General features: G+C 54.5%; 2 protein-coding genes across 10 annotated transcripts; one reads left to right on the forward strand and one right to left on the reverse strand.

The window, feature by feature from the left end:
* On the forward strand, positions 1 to 14,583 carry CLCN2 (chloride voltage-gated channel 2). 6 transcript variants are annotated; one of them, XR_005217394.1, is made up of 25 exons: positions 1 to 524; positions 2,837 to 2,993; positions 3,125 to 3,256; positions 3,623 to 3,751; positions 3,835 to 3,968; positions 4,060 to 4,137; positions 4,220 to 4,298; positions 4,381 to 4,506; positions 4,604 to 4,688; positions 4,779 to 4,880; positions 5,796 to 5,880; positions 6,047 to 6,202; positions 6,575 to 6,644; positions 6,863 to 6,973; positions 7,151 to 7,364; positions 7,686 to 7,819; positions 8,081 to 8,253; positions 8,351 to 8,465; positions 8,709 to 8,782; positions 9,016 to 9,075; positions 9,216 to 9,254; positions 9,430 to 9,534; positions 9,689 to 9,922; positions 13,793 to 13,879; positions 14,022 to 14,072. XR_005217394.1 is itself a non-coding variant. In XM_037839212.1 (24 exons), exons 1-24 carry the CDS (start codon positions 453 to 455, stop codon positions 14,214 to 14,216), a joined length of 2,712 nt encoding a protein of 903 aa, XP_037695140.1. In that variant the 5' UTR covers positions 10 to 452; the 3' UTR covers positions 14,217 to 14,583. The 6 variants fall into 6 exon arrangements, 4 of the variants coding, with proteins under 4 accessions (XP_037695166.1, XP_037695147.1, XP_037695159.1 ...); XR_005217395.1 differs by having other exon boundaries at positions 3 to 524; positions 9,777 to 9,922; XM_037839212.1 differs by lacking the exon at positions 9,689 to 9,922 and having other exon boundaries at positions 10 to 524; positions 14,022 to 14,583.
* FAM131A (family with sequence similarity 131 member A) lies at positions 14,523 to 25,258 on the reverse strand. Of its 4 annotated transcripts, XM_037839321.1 has the most exons (8): positions 24,614 to 25,258; positions 23,344 to 23,404; positions 22,996 to 23,099; positions 22,173 to 22,315; positions 18,354 to 18,447; positions 17,922 to 18,104; positions 17,626 to 17,742; positions 14,523 to 16,247 (listed from the first exon to the last, which is right to left on the reverse strand). In XM_037839321.1, the coding sequence occupies exons 3-8, from the start codon at positions 23,081 to 23,083 to the stop codon at positions 15,772 to 15,774; spliced, it is 1,101 nt and encodes a 366-aa protein (XP_037695249.1). In that variant the 5' UTR covers positions 23,084 to 23,099; positions 23,344 to 23,404; positions 24,614 to 25,258; the 3' UTR covers positions 14,523 to 15,771. The 4 variants fall into 4 exon arrangements, with proteins under 4 accessions (XP_037695249.1, XP_037695255.1, XP_037695261.1 ...); XM_037839327.1 differs by lacking the exon at positions 18,354 to 18,447; XM_037839333.1 differs by lacking the exons at positions 22,173 to 22,315; positions 22,996 to 23,099.
* Positions 25,259 to 25,316: the final 58 nt, after the last annotated feature.

Genomic DNA, 25,316 nt, shown 5'->3' on the forward strand with positions numbered 1-25,316 from the left:
CCGGCCCCTCCCTCCCGGACGCAGAGTTGCGGGCCGAACCCGGCCCCTCCACGTGCCAGGGGGCCCGCCCCCGCCGGAGCCGCGGGTGCTCCTCTTAGCCCCCGGCCTCCGCGGGGAGGGGGCCCGGGCTCGCACGGCCCCAGCGCCCTCTGCCGCCTCTCTGGAGCCTGGAAGACGGCCCCAAAGCAGACCCCGGCTGGGCTGGGCCGGCCCCTCCTGGTGGGCCGGCGGGCGGAGCAGCGCAGAGAACACCGCCCCCCGGCCCGCCCGCCGAGGAGGAGACGGGAGCGGGAGGCTGCGCCGGCGGCGCCCGCCTGGGGCCCGCCGCACTCTGCACTCGGCCGCCCGGGCTGCGGGGACGGGACGGGTGCGGGCGCGGGCTCTGCGGGCGGGGAGCCGAGTCCAGACCAGGGCCGGGGCTGCGGCGGGAAGCGAGAGGGCAGAGCGCGGAGATGGCGGCCACGGCGGCCGCGGCGGCGGAGGAAGGGATGGAGCCGCGGGCGCTGCAGTACGAGCAGACCCTGGTAAGTGAAGCCAAGCCGAGCCCTAAGGACTGCACTCTGGAACCGCTTCTCCAGGTTACCCTTGGAGGTGCGAGGAGGGGGGCCTACCCTAACCCCACGCCAGCCCCCAGACTTCTGAGATGGGGAACTGAGGTTAGGGGGTCTGAGAGGCTGGAGGGTCAAATGGGTCAAAAGCCACATGCAGGCTAGGGGCCTGCAGAGGACAAGAACACCAGATGCTTGTCCCAGGTGTCTTTTCCTTTAACCGCCACACACACACACAGACACACACACAGACACACACACACACACACACACACACACACACACGTTTTCCTTGCTTTTCCCCCTCTCCACCTGGGCCCAAGTCTCAGCACCCCCACCACCCCTCCCACTACCACTCACAGCATTGACTTTCTCTCCCTACACTCTCTCTCCATCATCCAAAAATCATCCAAATGTTCCTTGTGTCTCCACTATGTGCATGGCATTGTGCTAGGCACAGAGACAAGGTGTAGAAGGATAATCAGACCCAAACCCAGCCCCTACTCCTGGGAACTCACAACCCAGCATTGTTCAGGAACCGTTCAGTCAATTCTCTGAAAAAAGGTGGCGTGCCACCCTAGGGGACAGGAGCTTGGGGAGGACAAAGCAAGCAAGAATGGGTGTGGGAATTGGGACCTTTGTCCAGGCTGACTCTAGATATCCAGCCCCCACCCGTCCCAGGGGTGTCCCTTGACCTCATTAAAAGCAGGGGTCCTGGGGTTCTGAGCTGACTCAAGGCCAACACTGTTACTTGGTTTTTGAGAAGCCATTTGCCCCCGCCTTGTGTCACTGGGGTAGGGAATTCAAGCCCCAGGGAAGGGAATGGACCCTGTGGCTCTTTTTCACCAGCTTGGGCTGGAATTTGCCCAGGAAGGTGACAGGGAGGAAACCTCTTGGGGAGGAAGGGGCCTGGCTGTAACTGAGGCTGGGAAGTAAGTACCCAATTACAAAAGAGAGTGTATGAAACAAGGATGAGAGAGAGAGATGGCAGGGGTGGGGGTAGGGGCAAGCCGTTGGGATAGGGTAGGCGGTTTCTGTCCATCAGTGCAGGCTGAGGATAGGGGCATTGGTTGAGGAAGCCAGGCACCTGGCTTCCAAAATGGTGTTTGTCTGTCTTGCCCCAGCCACAGCTCCATCTCCTTTGCCTCCGTCCCTATCTCTAGAATGAGCTCTCAGGGTCAAGCTCCCTATCCGGCACTCTCTGCTCCAGCCTCTCCCCCTTCCCTCTCTGATCCCTTTGTCTTTCTTTCACATACTCACCTCCCCCCCTTCTACACTGTGTCTGCTTCTTTATACTCTGCTTTCCTTCTTTTATCTCCCTACTTCTTCCCCTCTCCTGCTTCCTTTCTCTTCTGTCCCTTCCCTTTGCTTCTCTTTTCTGTTTTTCTCTCCTTCCCCTCTAATTCCCTCTCCTCTCCACTTCTCCCTCTCCTCCTATCTCTCACCCTCTCTCTGTCTCTATCTTTCCCTCCCCCTTACCCCCCTCCCCACCCCAGTCCCAACAGGAGCCCTTTGTGTCCCGAAGCTCTGCGGGTGGCAGCCGGAATCTACTCCTCCCCACCCCCTAACACATGCCCAGCTTGGCAGGTCTAGCCATGGTGACTCCCCTGTCCCACTGCCCCACCATCCAGTCACAGCCCAGCCATCAGCAGCCTCTGGTATCCCCCAACCCACCACTGAGCTCGGGACAGCACCAAATTGAGGCTGAGGGCACCAAGCACTCTCCACTCATCCGTCCACTCCCAGCTAGCTGGGCTGGCAAGCTGTTGGGGAGGGGTGGGGTGGGGAATGGGGACAAGGGGATTACAGTGGGTGGGAGGGGTTGCAGCTGAGTGGATCACAGGCCAGAGGCCCAGCAAGAACGTGATAAGGATTGGGGCCCCGCCTGCTCCTAGGCCCAACTCTATGCTGCCCCCAGCTGCCCTTGACCATCCCTTTTTCTCTGACCTTCCCTCCTCCCACTTTCAGACTGTGCCTTAGGTCTTTTCCTCCTCTGGGGACTTCCTTCCCACTCTTCCTCAGTCCCCCCACCAAACCCTACCCCTACCCAGTCCTGGGAGAAGAGGACTGATTATTCTGCCACCCCCAGAGCTGTGTCCCTGTACCTTGGCTGCCCCTATCACTCGGGCCAGGACAGCACCCACAGTCTGCAATGTGTATTGTTGCCATACCTGGAGCCAGAGTGGGAACAGTGAGTTCAAGAGAAGGGGAGTTGAGGCACCAGGAGCCCTCCCTGCATCCCCACTCAGCCGGCGCCTGCTACTGCCCTGTCTTCCCTGTTGCTCCAGATGTATGGCCGGTATACTCAGGACCTTGGGGCCTTTGCCAAAGAGGAAGCTGCTCGGATCCGCCTGGGAGGGCCTGAGCCCTGGAGGGGTCCCCCATCCCCTCGGACTCCCCCAGAGCTCCTGGAATACGGACAGAGCCGTTGTGCCCACTGCCGCAGTGAGACCTGGGTTGGGGCGAGGGACCCAGCTGTGTTGTGCAGTGAGAGCCACCCATGGGCAGGGTGGGATAGCAGGGGTAGGGAAGCCTTGGTGCCAGTCTCCACCTTTCTTCCTATCCCTGCTCCCCAGTCTGTACTGTACACTGCCACAAGTTCCTAGTGTCCAGGGTTGGTGAAGACTGGATCTTCCTTGTCCTGCTGGGACTCCTCATGGCATTGGTGAGCTGGGCCATGGACTATGCCATCGCTGCCTGTCTGCAGGGTGAGGCCAGGACCGGCAGGGGGAGGGGCTGGGAGGAACTAACCTGCTTCCTCCGTGCTACACTTGTCCAAGTATCTTGGCCTCTTGGCCATTGGCCCCATCCCCCAGCCAGCCCAACCACCCCCTCTTTGGGCATTAATCACTGCCACTCCCCTGGGCCACTAGTTCTTACCTCCTCTCTCCAAATGGCCCTCTTACCTATAGTGGTCTTCGTCCCAGTGAATGCCTTCTAGGGCCCCCTTCCCAGCCCCTGTGCCCAGGCTCTGTGTGACCTTTCCTGGGACAACTCGTGTCAGTATATCCCAGTGGCCAGGGAGAGAGAGGGCATGCCCCCTGGGGGTCCAGCAGCATGTCCTCTGCCCACAGCTCAGCAGTGGATGTCCCGGGGCTTAGATGCCAACATCTTGCTGCAGTACCTGGCCTGGGTCACCTACCCCATCGTCCTCATCACTTTCTCAGCGGGATTCACACAGATCCTAGCTCCTCAGGCTGTTGGTACAATAGGGGAGAAGGGGAGAGCAGAGGTGGGGCCTCCTGACAAAGGGACAGATGACTGTTCTGGAATGTACCTTTTCCAGGGTCCGGCATCCCCGAGATGAAGACCATCTTGCGGGGAGTGGTGCTGAAGGAATACCTCACCCTCAAGACCTTTGTAGCTAAGGTTATCGGTCTCACCTGTGCCCTGGGCAGCGGGATGCCGCTTGGCAAAGAGGTGACTACAGGCTGGGGGGTGAGGGGGAGGAGGAAGAGGCCAAAGTCAGGGTCAGCCCCTTCCCTACTTACCACCTGTCCCTGCCTCCCAGGGCCCTTTTGTGCATATCGCAAGCATGTGTGCCGCCCTGCTCAGCAAGTTCCTCTCCCTCTTTGGGGGCATCTATGAGGTAAAGGCAACACCAGGGGAAAGGAGAGGGAAGGGGTGCACTGCTGAGCCATGGCTGACCCCACTTCCTGCCACACCCCCAGAATGAATCCCGGAACACAGAGATGCTGGCGGCGGCCTGTGCAGTAGGCGTGGGCTGCTGCTTTGCAGCGCCCATTGGAGGTAGGCAGGGCTCCTCAGTCATTCCGGCCCAGTCCTTAGCCCAGCCCTTGCCTCAAGGGGGGCTCTTCCCTGCCCCTCGCAGGCGTACTGTTCAGCATTGAGGTCACCTCCACCTTCTTTGCGGTGCGGAACTACTGGCGGGGCTTCTTTGCTGCCACCTTCAGTGCCTTCATCTTCCGGGTCTTGGCTGTCTGGAACCGTGATGAAGGTCTGTTTGGGGTGGGGGGCGCTGAGGGAGCCTTTGAGATGACTCCGGGGGTCTGAGGCAAGACCTGCTTCCCTCTGCTACTCCGCTTTCCCTTCAGAGACTATCACTGCTCTCTTCAAAACTCGATTCCGGCTCGACTTCCCCTTTGACCTGCAGGAACTGCCAGCCTTTGCTGTCATTGGGTGAGGAGCTAAGGGGGATGGGATGTGTCAGAGAGGAGAAAGGTGTCCATGAGAAGACCCCTTTTACCCTGGTGCTTCTTCTCCCTCCAGCATTGCTAGTGGCTTTGGGGGAGCCCTCTTTGTGTACCTGAACCGGAAGATTGTCCAGGTGATGCGGAAGCAGAAAACCATCAACCGCTTCCTCATGAAGAAGTGAGTTGGCTTTAGGCTGCTTTGGGGTGTGTGAGGGTCACAGTGGGGCAGGAGGACAGTGATAGGTGAGATGGCAAATAGTGGTCCAGTCAAAAACAGGCATCCCACTGAGAAAATCAGCCACTTTTCCAGGCTGACTGAGCATTTTGACTTTTATGTGAATTATCTGAAAATTGAAACTTTTGAATTTTTAGTCAGGGACGGGGGGCATTTTGGATCAAAGACTGAGGCTTTCTTAGGCTCTGAACTGGCTCAGGAAGCAACATTCCCTGGAGAGTGTTTGGGCCTCAGTTTCCACTCCTGCCCCCTGTGAACAGTGGGAATGGAGGAGATGGATCTTTTATTTCCGGTGCCCCTTTCCAGCTCTGCCAGTTGTGACCCTGAGGATTGGGAAGGGGGGGAGGGGGCAAAGACATGACTTCCCTTAGGACTGATGTTCTTCAAGGAGAGGACAGCCAGTGAGCCTTTCCTATGGCATCTTTGGTCAACTGCCATGAGTGACCCCAGCTGTCCCCAACACTGACCTTCAGTCTAAGTCATCACAAAGAAATAGGCAGAGGCCGAAACTTCTCCGCACCCTCACACAAAGCACCCTTCAGTTGGAGCTTCTGGGGGATGGGGGTGGGTCACAGCTAGAGGGGGCTGGAAGGCTACCCACTTAGGGAACCAAGAGCTGACAGGCCTTTAGGCCATACCCACGGCTCTTATAATAACCCTAGTCCACTATCACCCTCGGAGCTATGGTATCATGAACAGCAAAGAGGACCTTCTCTCAGTTCTGTGGGCTTTCATGTAAGAGCCAAGGTTCAGTTCTGACTTCAACTTCAGCCCTGAGGTATATGAGGGCACCTCACCGTCGCCAGTCCACAGTAGGTGCATCACCCATGTTTGATGCTATGAAACCCATACCTCTAGACGCCTGCTCTTCCCAGCTCTGGTGACCCTGCTCATCTCTACTCTGACCTTCCCCCCTGGCTTCGGACAGTTCATGGCTGGACAGGTAAACCCCAGGCACAACAGGAATTTGCACTTTCCTTTGGGCTGCATCCCTTCTAAGCCCAACAGCCCCAGCAGGACTCTGGGAGCCTGCATTCCCCTGGATGCCCATGGGCTCCTTCACTTCATCCCATCTGTTCCCCAGCCTGAGGCACCCTATTCATCTGCAGCTCTCACAGAAAGAGACACTGGTCACCCTGTTTGACAACCGGACATGGGTCCGCCAGGGCTTGGTGGAGGAGCTAGAGCCACCCAGCACTTCACAGGCCTGGAGCCCTCCGCGTGCCAATGTCTTCCTTACTCTGGTCATCTTCATTCTCATGAAGGTGGGGTCCTCACATGTATACAGCTAATGTGTACATAGGCTTACCAGGTGCCAGGGTCTGTTCTAATCACTTTACATATATTAGTTCCTTTAAGCCTCACAGCAATGCTAGGAGAAAAGTACTGTCATTATCCCCATTTTAAAGAAGGGAAATCAAGGCACCAAGAGGTTAAGTAATTGGCCCCCAGTCACACAGCTAGGTAGATTTGAACCTAAGCCATCCTGCTCCAGAGTCCTTCCCCTTGCCCCTCCTAGGGGACTCTGGCACAGCTGAGAAGTTTGTGCCTGACTGCTAAGCGAGGTAGGTTCCCTCGGGGTGGAGCAGGTGGGCCGGGTGAGACCACTGCCTGTGTGAAACACCTCCTGCCTGCAGTTCTGGATGTCTGCGCTGGCTACCACCATCCCGGTGCCCTGTGGGGCCTTCATGCCAGTCTTTGTCATTGGTGAGTTCAGCCTATTCTCCTAGCCTGAGCCCTGGTCACCCCCTCTCTGCCTGGGAGTGGGTTTTGGTCCAGCCCCAGCCCCACCCTCACCCCTGCAGGGCTGTCCCCTGCACTGAATGACCCACCGGCCCCTCCCCCACCCTCTGACCCTCTCTCTTCCTAGTGCCCCCGCCCTCCCCCTCCACTGCCTGTTTCTCTTCCCACCCCCCTCCCTGAAGGAGCAGCATTTGGGCGTCTGGTGGGCGAAAGCATGGCTGCCTGGTTCCCTGATGGGATCCACACGGACAGCAGCACCTACCGGATTGTCCCCGGAGGCTACGCAGTGGTGGGTGAGTTGAGTTCCCCAGGTCCAGAGCTGCCTGGCCACAGGGTATGAGACACCCAGCTTCCCTCAGATGCAGAGGCCCCATCCCCAGGACTGTCTGGACAGCCCCGAGCATCCTCCCAGGGGTGGGTAGGGCCATCTGGGCCTGGGAGCCCTGAGGAGACAAAGTGGCTGTCCCCAGGAGCAGCCGCACTGGCGGGAGCAGTGACGCACACAGTGTCCACGGCCGTGATTGTGTTCGAGCTCACGGGCCAAATTGCCCACATCCTGCCTGTCATGATTGCCGTCATCCTGGCCAATGCTGTTGCCCAGAGCCTCCAGCCCTCACTCTATGACAGCATCATCCGCATCAAGAAGCTGCCCTATCTACCTGAGCTAGGCTGGGGCCGCCACCAGTATGGAGGGCCGGGGGCCGGGGGGGTGGGGGTTAGGAGAGGGAGAAGGCACCACTTGGACCCATCTCCATTGAGCCCCTGAGCCAGTGAGCAGGGAAGCCAGCCGCCTTCCTGCCTCCTGGCTTAAACTGCCCTTGTCCACACCCTGGGGAGCTGGGGCTAGCCTCTCCTGATTGAAAAGAAGGGTGGGAGCACTCCTTGGCCTTGGCCCTAAGTCCTGTGCCCATGGGCTCTGGGTTTGCCTTGTGGCCCTGGGAGGGGGGTGCACTGAGCTAAACCTCCCCATACTGACCACAAACCATGTGCCCGTCTGTGCCTCAGGCAATACCGGGTGCGAGTGGAGGATATTATGGTGCGGGATGTTCCCCATGTGGCTCTCAGCTGCACCTTCCGGGACCTGCGGTTGGCACTGCACAGGACCAAGGGCCGCGTGTTGGCTCTAGTGGAGTCCCCCGGTGAGGCCAGGAGGGAGGCTGGGGGTTAGGGATCTCTCCCAGGGGTCACTGCTCAGGAAGGAGGGGTGTACAGGAGCCCAGGACCACTTCCCTTGGTTCCAAATGGAACAGGCCAGCATTTGCCAGGCAGTTTTCCTCTAGTGTGTGGCCTTTGTCCAAGGCCCTACTCTGGGTGTGAGAGAAGGCCAGGGAGGGTGGGAGGACCTCATCCCAGACTCTTGAGTCCTCCCCGACCCCACCCCCTGACCCTGCTATATCCAGAGTCCATGATTCTGCTGGGCTCCATCGAGCGCTCACAGGTGGTGGCATTGCTGGGGGCCCAGCTGAACCCGGCCCGCCGGCGGCAATACATGAAAGAGCATCGAGCTACCCAGGCCTCTCTACCATCTGACCAGGAGAATGCTCCTGGTCCCAAGAGTTCCGTTCGCTTTCAGGTGAGGGGAAAAATCCCCCATATATGCCCTGAAGGTCATGGTGTAGGCTGATTGGGGGGGTGGTACAGCAGGTGGTCTCCATAGCCTCTCCATGCAGGTGAACACAGAGGACTCCGACTTCCCTGCAGCCCGGGGGGAGACTCACAAGCCCCTAAAGTCTGCTCTCAAGAGGGGGCCCAGCAATGCCATGAACCTCAGGGAGAGTCCCACAGGTGAGCCTGTCTCCCACTAGCATCCCCCCTCCATCCCCCACCATAGAGCCCGAGCCAGACCACTGAGATCCATTGAAGTCCTTGGCCAACTTTTTGGCTAGAACACATCCCAGCTGGAAGAGTTTGCCCAGCTGGGCCAGGGATAGAATCCGAATGCCCTCTACCCCATGCCTTCCTCACCTCTCCTGCCCCCCTCCCCCAAAAGATGATTTTGCCCCCTGGGGCCTTGTGTTTGGCCCATAGGGAATGTGGAGCCAGTGGGCATCGCACTGAGGAGCCTCTTCTGTGGGAGTCCACCTCCTGAGGCTACTTCAGAGGTGAGTGGTTGGCCCCTTGCCTTCTGGCTTTCTTTCTCCCCAGCTCCCTCTCTGACTCTGAGACCACCTCTCCATGAACCCTGCAGTGCCTGCATCCCCCTTGCCCTCCTGCACTCCCAGCTGTCAGCTCTGGCTTTACACTGTGCCCTTCCTCCTGGGCTCCACCACTTCCCATCACCACCCCCACCCCCATAACATCAACCCCTCTTCTCTCTGGTTTGGCTCTAACAAAGTTGGAGAAGGCGGGATCATGTGACAAGCGCAAGTTGAAGCGGGTCCGAATCTCTCTGGCGGTAAGTGCTCCCTTTCTCCCTGCAGCCCAGGAGCACTAGGCAAGGAGGACCAGGGTCTAGATCAGGGAACCCCGCCCAGAGACGGGGATACACCACCTACCCCCAGCCCCTAGCTGCCAACCTTCCTCCCTCTCTCCTAGAGCGACTCAGACCTGGAAGGCGAGATGACCCCCGAGGAGGTAAGGTGCACCGGGACTCTGGACCCTGTTTCTTCCAGGGTGTGTGTAGCCATCCTCTTGGCTGCTATCCCCATAGGAGGTACCGTGGGGAAGGAAAATGGGCAGGCCAGCTTTCAGGTTGGTGAGAGCAGCTATTGTCACCCTCTACCTAACCCTTCTGGTTGCTTCCCCTCAGATTCTGGAGTGGGAGGAGCAGCAATTGGATGAACCTGTCAACTTCAGTGACTGTAAAATTGACCCTGCTCCCTTCCAGCTGGTGGAGCGGACCTCCCTGCACAAGGTAGGGCCAGCAGCCCAGGCCTAGCCTAGACTCTCAGGAGGACAGGGTGGGGATCTATGTCCCCACACAAGTTTAGACTCAAGCCAGTAGGGAAGGAAAGGGGACCAGAGAACAGGCTCTGTGCTGGGATGTTTTTCAGCCATCTTGTTTCCAGAATAGCTGTGATGATATGCTGGGAGTTGGAGCCCCTTATCGCCTTCCTGCTCTACTGTGGAGCCACGCATCCTTTTTCTTCTGCTCAGCCCTGCCCCCAGGGAACTCTGGACCAAAGCAGCAACAAAGACAGGGCTTGAGCTGGATCGAAGCCAGAAGGCCAGGCCAGGATCAGAGCTAGGCAAGAGGCTGCCAGAGCCCAAGAAGGCTGATACACCCACGCTGCAAAAAATGGGTGAGAAATAGGCAGGATAAGAAAACCTAATAAACAAGCTGACCAACTCCCAAATAGGCGTGGGGACACTGCAGAGAAGAGATAAACAAAGATGAGAAACGCCCAGTGGGGGGGCTTGGAATGTCAGACCCCAGAAGGTCTGACTTAATGTGGGCCAGAGGAAAATGGGTAAGGACACAGGAAGAACTCAGCAGAAGAGCCAAACAACCTTTCAAACTGAGGCCACAGAAGTGGGGAGAGAAATTGAGGACAAACAGGTTGGTGGTGTGAGAGGCAGATACCCTCTCTGCGTAGGACTGCTTCAGGGGCCCCAAGAATGGGGCAGCCAGTATCGTTGGGCAACTTCAGGCTTCCAAGCGAAGGCAGGGTATGCAGGCATGCCCAGTGGGCTGGTGGGACAGTGCCTGGGACCAGCAAAAGCCAAGGGCTGTTTTACCTAAATGTAAGCCTCTGAGGCACGGGGTGGGGAGAGGGTGTGGGAGGGAGCAGTGGGTGAACACTTCAAGGCCCGTGCCTTGGGCTTCTAGCTTCTGCCCTGTGGCAGACAAGGGGCCAAGGCAGGAAGGACAGGGAACAAAAGAGAAACAAAAAAGCAAAAGATAATAAAAGAACTTATAAGCCTTTGGGTAAAGACCTCAGATCAAAGACCTGGTCACTGCAGTGAAGTTGCAAGACAAAAGGAGATAGGCCTGAAAATACTACATAGGGCTTTTACTTCAAGCCTTTCTTCCTAGGGCCTCTAAAACTTTCCACAGTGATCATTTTACTTACTCCTCAAACATTGCATGAGGAGGAGGTGGATGGCAGTGCTGCTGCTACTAGCATTCTTTGAGTGCTTGCTGTGTGCCAGGCACTGTACTAAGCTCTTCACATGTTTAATTCAATCTTCACACTCCACTGTAAGATACTGTGACATTTCAGTTTTTACAGAGGAAGAAATTTGAGTGAGATTCAGAAAGGTTAAATGCATGCTGCCCAAGATCACACAGATAATAAGTGGTAGATCTGGGCCTGGAATCCAAGATGAGCTGACTCTAAAGCCTCTTATCCTAACCATTGGAGTACATGGGGAAACTGAGGCACAGTTTCACCCACATCAGTTCACCAGAGTCAGGCCCAGAGCCCAGATTTCCTGGCCCTGCTCCCAGGGTTTTCTCGGAAGGCCATGTTGGCCCTCTCCTTGTCAATTCACTGTTCTCGAGCCCAAGAAGTGCAGGTCCACCAATGGGCTCCCTGGTGTCTAATTAAATTAAAAGGAAAAAGAACAAAGTATTTGTTACAAACTTAAAAATCAGGGGAAGAGAAGAAGCCTTTGAAGAACTAACTAACATAGAAAGAAATGCAAGTGATAAGAATATAAGACTAGAATACAAAATGTCCTTGCAGAGGAATCAATAAGTAATAGACCAATTAGGTTCAGGAGGCGAACATTCAGAGAGGAGAGAGAATACATTGGAGACTATTTAGGAACCTGTGCAGCTGGAGGAGATCACCATACCAGCTAAACGCCCATTCGTTCAGAAGCCACCTGCGAGAAGCTGGGGGTGGATGGGTGCTGAGTGCGCCAGTGCTAGAGCCAGACTGGCTGAGCCCGAATTCTGGCTCTGCCACATTAGCTACTGCATGACTGTGACAAACTTAGCCTCTCTGTGCTTCACTTTCCTTATCTGTAAAGTAGGGGTAATAATAGTCCCTACCTCACAGGGTTTTCTGAGGGTTAAAGGACTTAATGCACGTTAAAGCACTTAGAACAGAGCCTGACCCATAAGTTAGAGCTTAATATTACTACTACTACCACTACTACTTATACTGCGGGAACAATGGGCGATTATAAATAAGAGACTATCCCAGCCCTCAAGGAATTTAGTTCCTTAAAGAAGACATGTAAACCAACAATTATACTCTATTATATACCAGCCTCTAATAGAGACATATGCACAATAAAGAGGGAGCACAAAGGAGAGGGTGACTCTCAGCTTAGAGAATTGAAAAAGGCTCCCAAGAGATGACTTTTATAATGAGGGGCTTGGAGGATTAGTAGAACTTTAAAAGATGGTGACATGGGGGAAGGGCTGAAGGTATAGAAGAAATGGATGTTTTCAGAGAAGGATGAGTGCTTATATGAAGCTGGAAGCTAGTGTGCATGGCAGACACTGAGGCTGGAAGGGCAGTTTGGGATCGGCTAGGGAAGGGCCTCTTAGGCCATTTGAAGGAGTCTGGGCTCTAACTCACATTTGAGAAAGAGCATTAGGCTTGGAGAAAGAGCCAAGATGGAGAGAAGGGAGGCAGAAAGCAGGAGAACCCCTTAGGATTTTGCAGACCCTAGTCCTGATGAAGGATGGTAAGACTGGGAGCCAGGAGGGTGGCAAGGATGTTCAGGAAGATTTGTAAGTCTTGGTGACTGCTGGGGACAGTGGTATGCAAACCTACAAGGCTAATATAACCAGCCAGATCACACTGCTTAAGGTTGTGGGAAAAAGAAAATCCAGAGAAACTATTTAATACGATCTTTAGAATAAGATAAGAGAGGGATTATTTGACCATAAGAAGGCAAGGCCTAAGGATTACTAAAATAGGAAATCTTATAATAAATGTTTTCCTCTGAAGTTAGACAAACAAATTAAAGCTAACTTGTAGCATGTAAGATTCAAGATAGATATGGGGAAGAACTTGCTAACCACATGATAATTATGATATAGGCTATTGAAGGTGCATAGATGAGTTTATTCTAAAACTATTTGAAGCCCTAGCCCCCTTAATAAGTTCTGTCATGACTTATATAGGGAAAGGTAGAAAGTTCTGGAAGTTTCTTCCTAAAGCTAAAATTTAGCAACCATATAAGAAAATATTTAAGAAGTGTTAAGACAATTGAGTTCTGCGTAATTTGATACCCAAGAAGTTGGGTTATCAATGCCCATTTTGATTCAGACATCAAGCCCATAAACTCGAAACAGTGAGATAAATGGTAGGCCAAAAATTCCAGGAACTGCTGAGTCAGGAGAGTGCTTTTCAAGACATCTGGCTCAAGAAAATCTACTCACAGCACAAGGAGAACTGGCTGACAATTTCTGAACCCTTGGTGATTAACCTGGAAAGCTTGGGGATGGGCCCAAAGCAAGAAAAACACCGGCCGGAGGGGTGGAGGGAGGAATGGGGATGACTGTTGCCCTTCTGGACCACAAGCTGAGGTCCACAGGACCTGGGATGCTGCTCAAGCCCCAGAAAAGGCAAACTGTATGAGCTGTAGAGTGCTTGATTGGAATGTCAGGACCAGGGTGAAGACAGACCAAAACTGCCCAGCCAGCTAATGAGGACAAATGAGCTAATGGAAAGTAGAGTGAGGCAGAGGGATGGAGGCAGGTGGGGGGTGGGACCTCCCTCCCTCACTGGGTGTGGCTGTGACTAATCAGACATCTGCATGTAGGGGCTGGGCTGTGCTTCCTCCCTCTAGCTGTAGTGTCCTGGTGACCTGGAGGAAGTCTCTTCACTGCTGAGCCTCATGCTGCTGCTTCTGCAGAATGAGCACAGTACCTCCTTCTCAGGACAGTATTGAAATTAAGCAATAATGTAGAATAGACCTAACATAGTGCCTGGCCAATCACTGGATGTCATAAACAGTTGGTCTCTCCTACATCCTGTATTTTATATGGCACTAAATTTTTCCTCTGTCCCCATTCCCCATCAATATAAGTAGCATAAGGATTTTGACTATCAAGTTTCTGAGGCCTGGTCACAGTAACTATTATTTTTCCTCCAATGGTCCTATCCCTTCCCCCCATAATTTGTGGTACCTTCTCTATTCCCTCCCCTCCACCTTGACATGGGCCCCTTTGGCCTGTAGTTTAGATGTGTCTTCTCCACACCCTGCAGACTCACACCATCTTCTCACTGCTGGGAGTGGACCATGCTTACGTCACTAGTATTGGCAGACTTATTGGAATCGTCACCCTAAAGGAGGTAAGATGACATTGACCACTAAAGCCAGTTCTACTTCCAGAAAGGCCGGGATGCTGATATCTGGCTTACCTGGGAGACGTGCTGGGGAAGAGTCTGAGTAGGGTGCTCTAAGCCCAGACCTGTGACCCTCTCACCTTTCCAGCTCCGGAAGGCTATCGAGGGCTCTGTCACAGCACAGGGTGTGAAAGTCCGGCCACCCCTCGCCAGTTTCCGCGACAGTGCCACCAGCAGCAGCGACACAGAGACCACTGAGGTGCATGCATTGTGGGGGCCCCGCTCCCGCCATGGCCTCCCCCGAGAGGGCAGCCCTTCGGACAGTGATGACAAGTGCCAGTGAATCCCTCAGTAGGTGGCCTGGGGTGGTGGCACCTGTGGCCGTGGGCCCAGATCCTGCAGCTGTCACTTCCTTCTGCCTTGGGAAAGCAGAGGCAGCTGCAGCCCAAGGTGCCGGATTCTCCCAGCCATCCTCCCTGGAATCTGCATCAGCACCCACCTGTTGCAGGCTTTCCAAAGGCAGGAAGATCAGCACTGCCCTGGCAGAATGGGGCTGCGTCATCTGACCCGATCCCCCTTTGAGGGGAAAAGGCTTCTAAGATGAGCTTATACTGGAATTTCCAATGACCAGATGTATATAGAGATTTACAAAGATTTTTATATTAATTTAATAAACAAATTCTTAAATAGAACAAAATAAACACCTAATGAGCCACTTATATAAAGAATGCCTGTGCCCGCTGGCTCTTGTTCTTACCTTGGGCCCTCTTACCTCCCACATACCCCACAGCCATAAAAATCTAGAGCCCAGTGTCCTTTGATTGCAGGATTTGCCTGAGGCCTGACTGGGACATGGCCCCCCAGGACTGTAGCTTTGGCTTCCTGTCAGCCAAGAAAGGCACTGCCTTCCTTCCCCCACAAGGAGAGACACTCCCTCATGACTGTCGCTCATTGGCACAATTCCTGCCCGGCACAAGCATCAGCTGACGGCAGGCCAGCCGCCTCTGTGGCCCCCTTGTGGCTCTCTCTGGAAGAACAACCAGAGTTATCCTTTCTTCCAATTCCACCCTTAAGAGAATGCAGGTGAAAGGGTGAAAGGGGCAGTCCCCTGTGAGCCGCCAGGAGCCTGCCCACACATCCTATGCTCCCCTCCCCACCTAGGGCCAAAGGAGTGGCTAGGAAAGGGCCCAGGCCCCTTTAGGGGGAGGCCAGGAAAAGGGCAGAGGGTGCTTACTTTAATCGTTTCACTGCCTCCCAGAGAAGACCCAACTGAAAGAACAGACCAAAAACCCTCTTTCTTTAGGAAAAAAGATTTAGAGACCATGGAGAGGATAAACACAGCACAAGCCCAGCTGGGCGAGGGGCCCTTGGGAACAGCTTGATCTGTAGGCTCTGGGAGGGCAGGAGCCAGCCCCCCGAATGGGGATCACTGTCAAGCACTGTACATGGATTTGGAGGTGAGGAGAGAAGCAGAGAAGAGAGGGGCATGAGGAGGGTGGAGAGTGAGGCCAGGCTCCCTCCCCCTCTACCCAGTCACACAGCCCAGTCACAACAATCCCCTTAACAGGTTCACATCATCCAAGGAAAAATTTGTGTGTGTGGCTTTGTTGATCTAAGAACATGAACGTCACTGTCTGTCACAGCTGTAGCCATGCCCCAGGGGCCCCGGGCAACCCCCGGCAAACCCCAGGAGTGTGGGGGCAGGACATGCGCCCCCAGCCCAGGCCCTGCCTCCTCTCCAAACACTTTCATGCAAATACACAACGGAGGAATGAGTGCTCCCAGGAGCCCTTGAGGCTGCGGAGCTCTTCTGGAAGTCTCATGCCCACATTTGGGCACAGAGGCTCTGTCCCCAGCAGCAGCCAGGGAATGCATGCCACCACCAGGCATGATTTGGGTCACTGTTCCTCTGGCTCTGCCTCATCCTCATCTAAGGACACCACCCCAGAAGAGGCCACATAGGATGCTTGCCGCTGCCGTTCCCAGCTGCCCACTGGTGGCGGGCAGAGTGGCTGGCAGTCCTTGCAGGGGTCTGGCTCCTCCTCGGCAGGGGAAAGGCAGGACTCCGTGAGGGGTGAATTGTAGAGCGAGTCCTGGGCCTCCAATGGGCCCAGGCTGCGGAAGGCACTTTCCCGGCTAGGGGGCAGTTTGGCGAGGAGCAGCTCGTCGCCCAGCAGCTGGGAGGCCAGCCGGGCTGGGGAGCCCAGCAACCCATCCTCCAGACTGCACAGACTAGAGCACAGGGTATCTGGGGACACGGTCTGTGAGCAGTCGCTCTCAGGCTCCACAGAGCCCTGGCGCATGGGCCGGGAGAAGCGCCGGCCAGTGAAGAGGTCCTGGAGGTGGGGCCCGAGGGATAGCTGCCCAGCCATGTCTGTGGAGGGAGAGAAAAGAAGACAGCCCTGCTGGCCCCATTTCCACTGGCCAACCTGGAAGCCACAACCTCCCCTCCCACTGCCTGCTCTCCAACCCCAGCATAACGCTGGGGAAGTGGGGTGGATAGGAGCATGAGTTGGGTAACTTTGGCAAGTCACTTAACCTCTCACTGCCTCGGTTTCCTTAATGGTAGATTGGGGATTCTAACAGTATCTACCTTATGGGGTTGTTGCAAGAACAAGAGTTTGGCACACAGTAAGCAAGCAATAAATGCAGGGCCATCATGTATGGTTGTGCAGGTCTTTCACTGCACAAGGAGAGTCTATCCAAGGCAAGGAGTGAGAGCTGAAATCCAACCCACCTTCTGTTCACCAAGCAGCATGCCCTGACATGGGGCTGCACCTGCCTAGAGAAAGGGGTGTCTTTTTCTAATTTGCACAAAGATTCCACATGGGCTAGTAGTGGTCCTAGGTACATGTTAGTTGTTATTGTTATCCCAGGGGTGGAAGCAGGCCTGGAACTCAATCAAACAAAATTGCTTGTGGTTTAGGGTTAAGTCTTGGCATCAGGCGTCCAAATCTGTTCCCTCTGAGCCAGAGCAGCAGGCTCCAATCTGTTCCAATATGTTGCCCACCTTGGGAGAGCTTGTTAATTAACTGGGTGGGGGCAAGTAGTGGCAATCTTCAAGGCAAAGGGGGAATGGAGGCATGTGAGGCTTGAGCCCAGAAGCTACAGAGAGGCAGCCATGTAGCCTGGGGAATGGAGGATGAAAGGAGGACTGCACAGCTGCACAGCCCCACAGGGTCCTCTGCAAGCACAGGCCCAAAGGAAAGACCCACAGGCAGCTCTCGGCTGGAATGCAAGGATGCTGAGCCAGAGCCAGCTCTGTGGCCCCGTGGGCGTTCCAAACCCAGCAGGCTTTCCTGTTTGCCTGGGGCCCACTGCCCTGTGGGGTGCTTTGCTGCTGCACTGGGGCTTATCTGTCCTGCCACCACCAGCCAGCAGGCTGCCTCCAGGAGGAATAGCCAACGACACAGGCAGACCCTCCCAGAGACATGGCCACAGAGAAGATATCAATGAGCAGTCTGGGATTTTTTTTTTTTTTTGGAGGACTGCAATGCCTAGCTGCACAAACAGGCAGAGAAGGCTCAGCACCTGGAAGAAAGGGAACTACTATGTTTCCAACTATTATTTCCTCCTCCATGAGTGTGTATAGTCTTTCTGCCCCTGGAATATCAAGGACTGCCTGGATGTCTGTTTCTCTCCTCTTCTCTGCCCTTCCAAAGGCTGAGGGTATTCTGGGTGCAGCTGGGAATCACAAGGCCTATCAGGCAGGTCCACCCCAGCTGGCAGCATAGCAAGGGATGTCCTCTCACCTGTGTCAACTCCCCCAGCAAAGTCCTCATCATAGGAGTCATCCGTGGAGTCTTCACCATCCACCGAAGACCATGCCCGGAGCTTGGCTTCTGCAATGGCAAACTGCTCAGCCACTCCTGTGGGAACACAGGATTCATTAGCAGAGAACGTGAGCTAAGACTAGGGCTCAGCTTGGAGACGAAAGAAGAAAGAGACAGGGGTGTGGAAAGACTCCAGTCCCCATCTCAGGCCCCAGGAAATGAGAGAGCATCCATCCCTACTGCAAGTGTGGGGCCGATCCCTTTCTGCCACCCACCTGCTGCAAAGCGAGCCTCTTGTTCACCCTCACTAAGGTCCGAATAGGAGGAAAAGGCTGATTCCAGGGCAGCAGGTGAGTCACTTGGCTTGCTCCAGCCCTTCCACTCAATGAGGTGAGCCACTCGGCCCTGGGCCATGGCAGTGGGCTTGGTCACGTGGTCCTTCACCACCTGGGAAATACCTGGAGGTGGGTAGAGTGAAGAAGCTTAGTAAAGGTACCGGTCAGGGAGCACCTGGGCAGGGAAGTAGAAGGGTGCCGGTAGGTAAAGTGCCCATGTGCCTTTGGGGGGGGAGGGGAGGGCAAGATTCATCTGAAAAAAGGAGGAAAAAGGAGATCCCAGCCAGAGCTCACAGGATACAGTCCCTAAGGGCATGTGCAAAAGGGTGGAGAAAGGGCCAAGTGGCCCGAGGCATGGCAGGGGGTGCATACCATGCAGGGAGGATCTGGCCAGCGCAGCAATCTCCTGGATGGTTAGGGCTCTCCGGGACTTGGGCAGCATCGCGACTGTGTCTCCCACATTCACCTAGGGTGGCACCGCCAGAAGGTCAGGGCCCCTCTGACAGCAGTGAGCCTTCCCCGACATTCCCATCCCTCATCCTAGGCATCACAAGGAGCTGGGAGCTTGGAAGGCAGCACATTGAACCAGTGGCTGCCAGGAAATGTAAAAGGGTAAGCTAGGACCAGGAAACTATGTCGTCCCAGGGAACAAAACCGCTACTGAGCCTGTACCCTCCCAGCTCCTAGAAGGGGAGGAGGCAGGATGGAAGGTGAAGGACCATGGAGTAGGACCTCTGAGAAGAGTTGAGGAAAAGGGTATGGCATCCAGGACTTCCCTGAGGTCCTCTCCGCTTCAGTTCTCTCCTCCCTCTCAGTCTTCAGACCCACATTCTAGTTGTTCCTAGAATGCCTATCAGGGCCCCAAACCCAGCATGACCACAGTCAAGCCCAACACCTTCCCTCCCACATTTGGCCCTTTCTGACTTCCTTACTTTGCAACATCCGCCATCCTCCCATTCACCCTTCTACAAACCCCAGCATTACCATCAACTCTCCCTCAAGCTTTGCCAGCCCATAACTGTAGTAAAGACCTAATGAATCCACCTCCAAACTGCCTTGAAAGTACTCTCATCCTTTCTGCCCCCACTGCCACTGCCCTTCCGCAAGCCCTCAATGTCTACCACCCATATTAGTAAAAGTGGTCCCCAGCCTCCTCCACTCACATGCTACTTTCTCAGCCTAGAACGTTGTGAATGTTGTGTGAAGGCATTTTTTTAAAATTCAGTTTTATTGAAATATATTGACATACCATACAATCATCAATGGTATACAATCAACTGTTCACAGTACCATCATATAGCTGTGCATTCATCACCCCAATCTATTTTTGAACATTCTCCTTACACCAGGAAGAATCAGAACCAAAATAAAAAACAAAATTAAAAAAGAACACCCAAATCACACCCCCATCCCATCCTATTTTTCCTTTAGGTTTTGTCCCCATTTTTCTACACATCCATCCGTACACTGGGTAAAGGGAATGCGATCCACAAGGTTTTCACAATCACACTGTCACCCCTTGTAAGCTACAATGTTATACAATCGTCTTCAAGAGTCAAGGCTACTGGGTTGGAGTTTGGTAGTTTCAGGTATTTACTTCTAGCTATTCCAATATATTAAAACCTAAAAAGTATTATCTATATAGTGTGTAAGAATGTCCACCAGAGTGACCTCTCAACTCCGTCTGAAATCTCTCAGCCACTGAAGCTTTATTTCGTTTCATTTTGCATCCCCCTTTTGGTCAAGAAGATGTTCTCAATCCCACGATGTCCGGTCCAGATTCATCCCTGGGAGTCATATCCTGCGTTGCCAGGGATATTTACACCCCTGGGAGTCAGGTCCCACATAGCGGGAAGGGCAGCAAGATCATCCGCCAAGGTGACTTAGAGAGAGACGGCCACATCTGAGCAACAAAGAGGCACTCAAGGGGAGACTCTTAGGCACAACTGTAAGCCTCAACCAGCTTCAAAGGGGCCAGCCCCAAGACAGAGGGCTCAGCACATCAGGCCGTCAGTCCCCAATGTTTGTGAGAACATCAGCAACAATCCAGGTGAGGAAGTCCAACACCTCTGCATCCTCCCCCAGCTCTTCAGGGGGATCCTGAATATATATTTTTATTCTCCACCCAAATTACTTTAGAATGTGTTGCTATTTCATTCTAATCTATACAAACCTACCATAGCTCACTTCCTATTCAAAGTTCCATGTAATTGTAGCGTTTGAACAAACTGACTGTAAAAGTTATATTGTTTAGAAAATATAGATCCTACACCAAATAAACATCTCTTCCCTTGGTCTCACATGGAAGTTGAGGTTTTGACACACAGTTTCACCCTTTACCCTTTGGCCCGAATTGCTCTAATCTTAACCAGATCTGCTTTATTCATATCTCTAATTGAAGCCTGGGCTCTATTTCAGCTTTTTTTTTTTTTAACAGTTGCTGTATGCGTTAATACTGATATTCATATCTGCTGAGCTCTAGCTCTGAGTTTCAGGTGTAACACAGATACCCAATGTTCTAGAGATCAATCAGGTTATACACTAAGGGATTGTATGAATACATTTAATACCACTGAATTGTATACTTGAACGTGGTTAAGTGATTAATTCCAGATTGTATATATGTCACCAGAATAAAAAATTTAAAAAAACCACACAGAACTATAAAACAAAAAACTATAGACTATAGTTAATAATAATAAAAGAATATTGTTTGTGTAAAGGTATGTGTATTCTCTCCTTCTCTCCCCCCCCCCATCACTGGTTGGCTACTTCTCATCCTTCAGATCTTGCCTAAATAGCATGCCCTCAGAAAAGCCCTCTTGACCCCCTACTCTGCCAGTCCATCCACCCTCTGTAAATCACTATCCTCTATCAATGTTCCCTGTTCATGGCCCTTAATCACAGTGTGTAATTATGGGTCTAATTTGTGTGTTTTTCCTTGTTGGTCTCTTGTCACTGATCCTTAACTCTTTGAGGAACCAGGTCTGTTTTGGTCCCTGGTGTTTAGCACAGTGCCTGGCTCAGAAGAATCTCTCCAACACACAGGTTGAATGAATGAGGTTAGGTATAAATGTAAACAAATTATTTTCCTGGAGTGCAACTGGTCACAGCAGGTCCCAATTTAAAATCTTTTTCAGGTGCCCCACTGTCCAATGAAGTGTTAAGTGCAGGCTTCACACCCGGGCACTGAAGGCCCTCACTTGGTGAGAGCCCTGCCTCCTTCCCAGCTGGCCTGACACTGCCTCATCTCTGCTCAACAAAACCCTTCCACCTACCCTGACCAAGGGCAGCCCTTCTGCTTCCAGGCAAAGCAACCCAGCTTTCCCCTAGGCTAAGAATGCCACCCTTGCCTGACAAAATGTTCCCCACCATTTAAGGCCTAATGCAAGTGCCACTACCTAATAATGCTTTCAGCTCAGTTTTATTTCTCGCTTCTTGCAGCACTGTCTTTGTATCTCCTGAGGGAGTTCCCGATGGCAGGAGCCGAGTCTGATTCACCTGGGTTCCTCCCTCCACCTTGCACCTACCTGGCTCAGTGCTCTTTGGGAGCACCAGCACGTTTTCTCTCAATGAATGAATGAATTAATGAAGTCGGAGGCACACGCCCCCCCCCATCCCCACATTGCCTAGCGCTCCTCTTCAGTCACGTTCCCACCCCCACCCCCACCAGTCTGTCCTCTACCTGCCCCTTGACCTCAGGCCCACCCTCTTCCCCTCCGCTTTCGTACCTGGCTGGCAGGGCCCCAGGGTGGCGCTGGTAGCTTCCAGCCAGGCCTGGGGGATGTAGCACCTGCTGGGTGTTTCCTGGCTCTGCTCTCCCTCCCCTCCCTCACTCCCCCCAGCCGCCGCCATCAGTGACTGGTGCATCGCGCAGCTGCGGCCCAAACCCAGCGAAAAGGTGTGTGTCTCCCTGGCAACCCATCACCATGCAACAGGGTCTCCCAGGATACAGCCCAGGATACGCTGACGTCAGCGCCCAAGGCGCAAGCCTGCCCGCCCGCCCGCTGGCACAGTGCCGAGCAGAGCAGACCGGCGCGGGGGCGGTATTGCAGCCCGCCGGCCGGATAGCGCCTCCGCTCGCCGGAAAAGGGAGCCAGAAGCAGGCTGGCGAGGCGGGGGTGGGGACATACAGATCCCTTTTATATGGAAGCGGGTCCCCCTCCCGCACCAACACCAGGGACCCAGCACCTCGGGCAAGTCCTGGCTGTCCACTGAGGAAGGGCGAGAGGACCGGCTCCAGCCTCGGAGGGTCCGAGCAGATCCCAAGGAGGACAGAGAGAGGCCCCGAGGAAGTTCGATCCACTCCACAGCCCACGCGGGGTCCGAGGCCACTGAGGGGTAGGGAAAGTTTGTTCAGGTGGGCCTCCCCTTCTGCCAGGACCCCCAGTTTCATCCAGCGTATCCATTCTTTCCCCTCATTCCTTATCCCCACTCCCCACCCCCGACATTCTAGACTATCAGTGACCACCTGGTGCTCTCCTCAACTCTGAAAGCCCCCACCCCGCAGCCCTGACCCTCAGGCCCCTAGGGACATTTTGTGGCAGCCCACTGGCAACCTTCCTCCTCTGGATATATTTTGCCATCAAACCCCCGATGAAATCCAAACTTTGATAAATTCTGAATCTTCTCCTGTTTCCTCAGCCTACCCATTCCTGTTGTAAATCACAAAGAACTCCACCATCATCACTGTCCCCCTCCCCACCACCACCTTCAACCCTTGGTAGGCTCGCTGCCTTCCTTCTCTATCCTTGCTGCCTTGGTTCTTCCTTTTCACCAGCCTCAGCTAGTACGCACCTCTTTACTCTTATTTTCTGACACACGATTTTTTTTCTGACTTCTGATTTTTCTGGTCCCTTAAAGCCTTTTCCTGATTCCCTTTCTGTCCCCAACATCCCTGCTTCAGCCTGGTTCCCAACATCCAAGCCAGAGTAATTTTCCTCTTGCCACCTGAACACCTTTCTCCTCAGCTTCCCATCACCTCCCAGAACACATCTGTGGTCCCTGGTCTCACCTCTGCGACTTGTCTGACAAGTCCATCGTCCTCCAGGCCCTTCACGCTGCCACAGAAACATTTTGCCCAGCACAGAAATCATAGGCATACTGGCTGTGTTGATGCTGAGAACCAAAAGCCCAGAACTGCTCCAGGCTCCGCTCCCAGTTCTATTCCTGTTTTGGCTCCGGATGTTGAGCCAGTCCCCACCCCACTTGGAACTGGTGCCTAGTCACATAAGGAGAACCCTCCTGCCTCATGGCTTTGAGGAGGTGGGGGTGCAAGGGGCCCAGACAAGCTCTCTGGGGCTCAAGGAGCTTAGGCCCATCCCCTAAACAGTGCCAGTAGACAAGGTACATTACAACTGACCTTTAGCTGGAGCAGCCGTCTCTGTCCCTGAGCCTCAGCCAGCTGGTGGTCCCTAGAAATGCTACCAACCAGAAGGAAGACACGAGATTACAGGCCATCCCTGGCCCCGAGCTGGTACCTAATCAGGGTCCTCAAGGCCAGTCCTAAGGGCAGTCAAACTACCCCCATCCCCTCCAACTGCAGGGGGAGATGACTTCCTTAACTCCAAGTCTAAGCAGGGCCAGAAGGACCAGAGCAACGTACTGCTTCTCAGCTTCAAAAGTCATAGGGTTATTTTAGGACTACAAATCCCAGAATTCCTCACACGGGAACGCAAGGAAAGTACAAATCTTAGCCAAAGTCCAGAGAACCTCAAATACCAACCACACTAAGGCCTGTGTAACCGACCACCTGCCCTGAAGGCCTAGGACCCATTCAGCCCAGCCCTCAATATCATGAAGTCCCTGCCTGGCCTTGGACTTGGAGAAATCCATGACACTGAAGTAAAGTAGGCAGGGAGATCTCAGAGGCAAAGGACTAAGCCAGGCCCCAGCATCCATCATGGGAACCAAGGCACAAGCAGGAGTCAGCAGGTGTGGGCAGGAAGCCCTATGGCCTCTCTCTGGACTCCACTTCCCCTCCATATGTTGGGGGTGGGGGTGGGGGGAGAAACAGTTTTAAGATGTGACAAGTTATCAAGTGCTCACAGGTGCCCCAAATAGGGCTCCGGTCCCCTTCACCAACCAGCTGACCCCGAAGGGGGGAGTAAGTTTTAGGCAAAAACTCTGTGGCAGTGTGCTGGTTAGCATTTGTTTCCTTCCTCCTTAAGGGGAGAGAGACACAGCTAGAAGAGGCAGGTTCCCAGCATGGGGCCACTCCCAAGACAGGGAGAGAAGAGGTATACGCAGAGCAGAGGGGCGGATGAGTGTGTGGGCGTGCAAGGCCAGTCGCCAGGGGCTGGAAAGGGTGGGGGCATCAGGCTGACTAGCCCTTCCCAAGGCTGTGCGCCTCCAGCCACCTTCAGCGGTGGGAATACAGGCGGAAAGCGGCGGGGCCACAGATCTGCCCTGCAAAGCCCAGAAGCAGGCAGGCCGTGAGAGCTAACCGGAGTCGGTTTAGCCCCCTCCCCCGATCACTCCCAGCCCCTCCTCTGGCCTGGCCCGCCTCCCCGGTGCAGGCTCCTCCCTCTCCCAACACGGGCCCCCTCCTCAAGGCCCCCATCCACCCTCTGCCCGCGCACCAAGTGGCCGCAGCCCGTCACCCTAACCCATGCCCGGCCTCCGCCTCTTACCCTGACCCGCTGGGCTCCGAGAGCCGATACAGCCCATGGCCAGGCACCCAGAAACGCTAGCCAGCGCTCGGGGCCCGGGCCATCGCCTTACAGAGGGTCGGGCCGCGGCCGGTACCGGGCAGGGGAAAGGCCGTGAGAGGGGAGGGGGGCGGGAGGCGCGCGTCCGCCGCCGCTACCGGGAGAGGGAACCGGGCTGGTGACGTAAGGGCGAGGCGTGGCCTCCGCGTCACTACCCAATGCGGGCGAGGCGAAGTCGACGTCACCGCCGCGCAGGGGCGGCCTCGGGCGGAGACCAGAAAAGGCCTGTCCTGTCTTCCCGGACACGGACTGCGGGGACTAACCTGAAGGCTGGGGAGATGACCCACTCGGCCTGAACTGCCCAGTCACAATACATGGGGACAGAAAACTTTGTTGCGGCCAAGCCCCCGCATTTTACAGTTGCAACTATGAAACTATAGTTTCTCCAGCTACAGCCAGCCTGAAACCCAGGGGCTTCACATACTAGTAGGAGGGCGAGAGCAGCATGAATGTTATTAACTGACCCATAGCTACTTCCCTCCTAATTAAGAGGGTACCCCAACATGCCCACCTCCAGGACCCAACCATGCAGTAAAGTGACTCACCAGCCCCCGCAATCATGGACAGGGGAAGAGGCAGGAGGGGTGCCAGGTTACAGGGAACAGTGCTACAGTGCCAGCTCTGG

The sequence above is a fragment of the Choloepus didactylus genome, chromosome 1 (genome assembly GCF_015220235.1).
Source record: "Choloepus didactylus isolate mChoDid1 chromosome 1, mChoDid1.pri, whole genome shotgun sequence".
Classification (NCBI taxonomy): domain Eukaryota; kingdom Metazoa; phylum Chordata; class Mammalia; order Pilosa; family Megalonychidae; genus Choloepus; species Choloepus didactylus.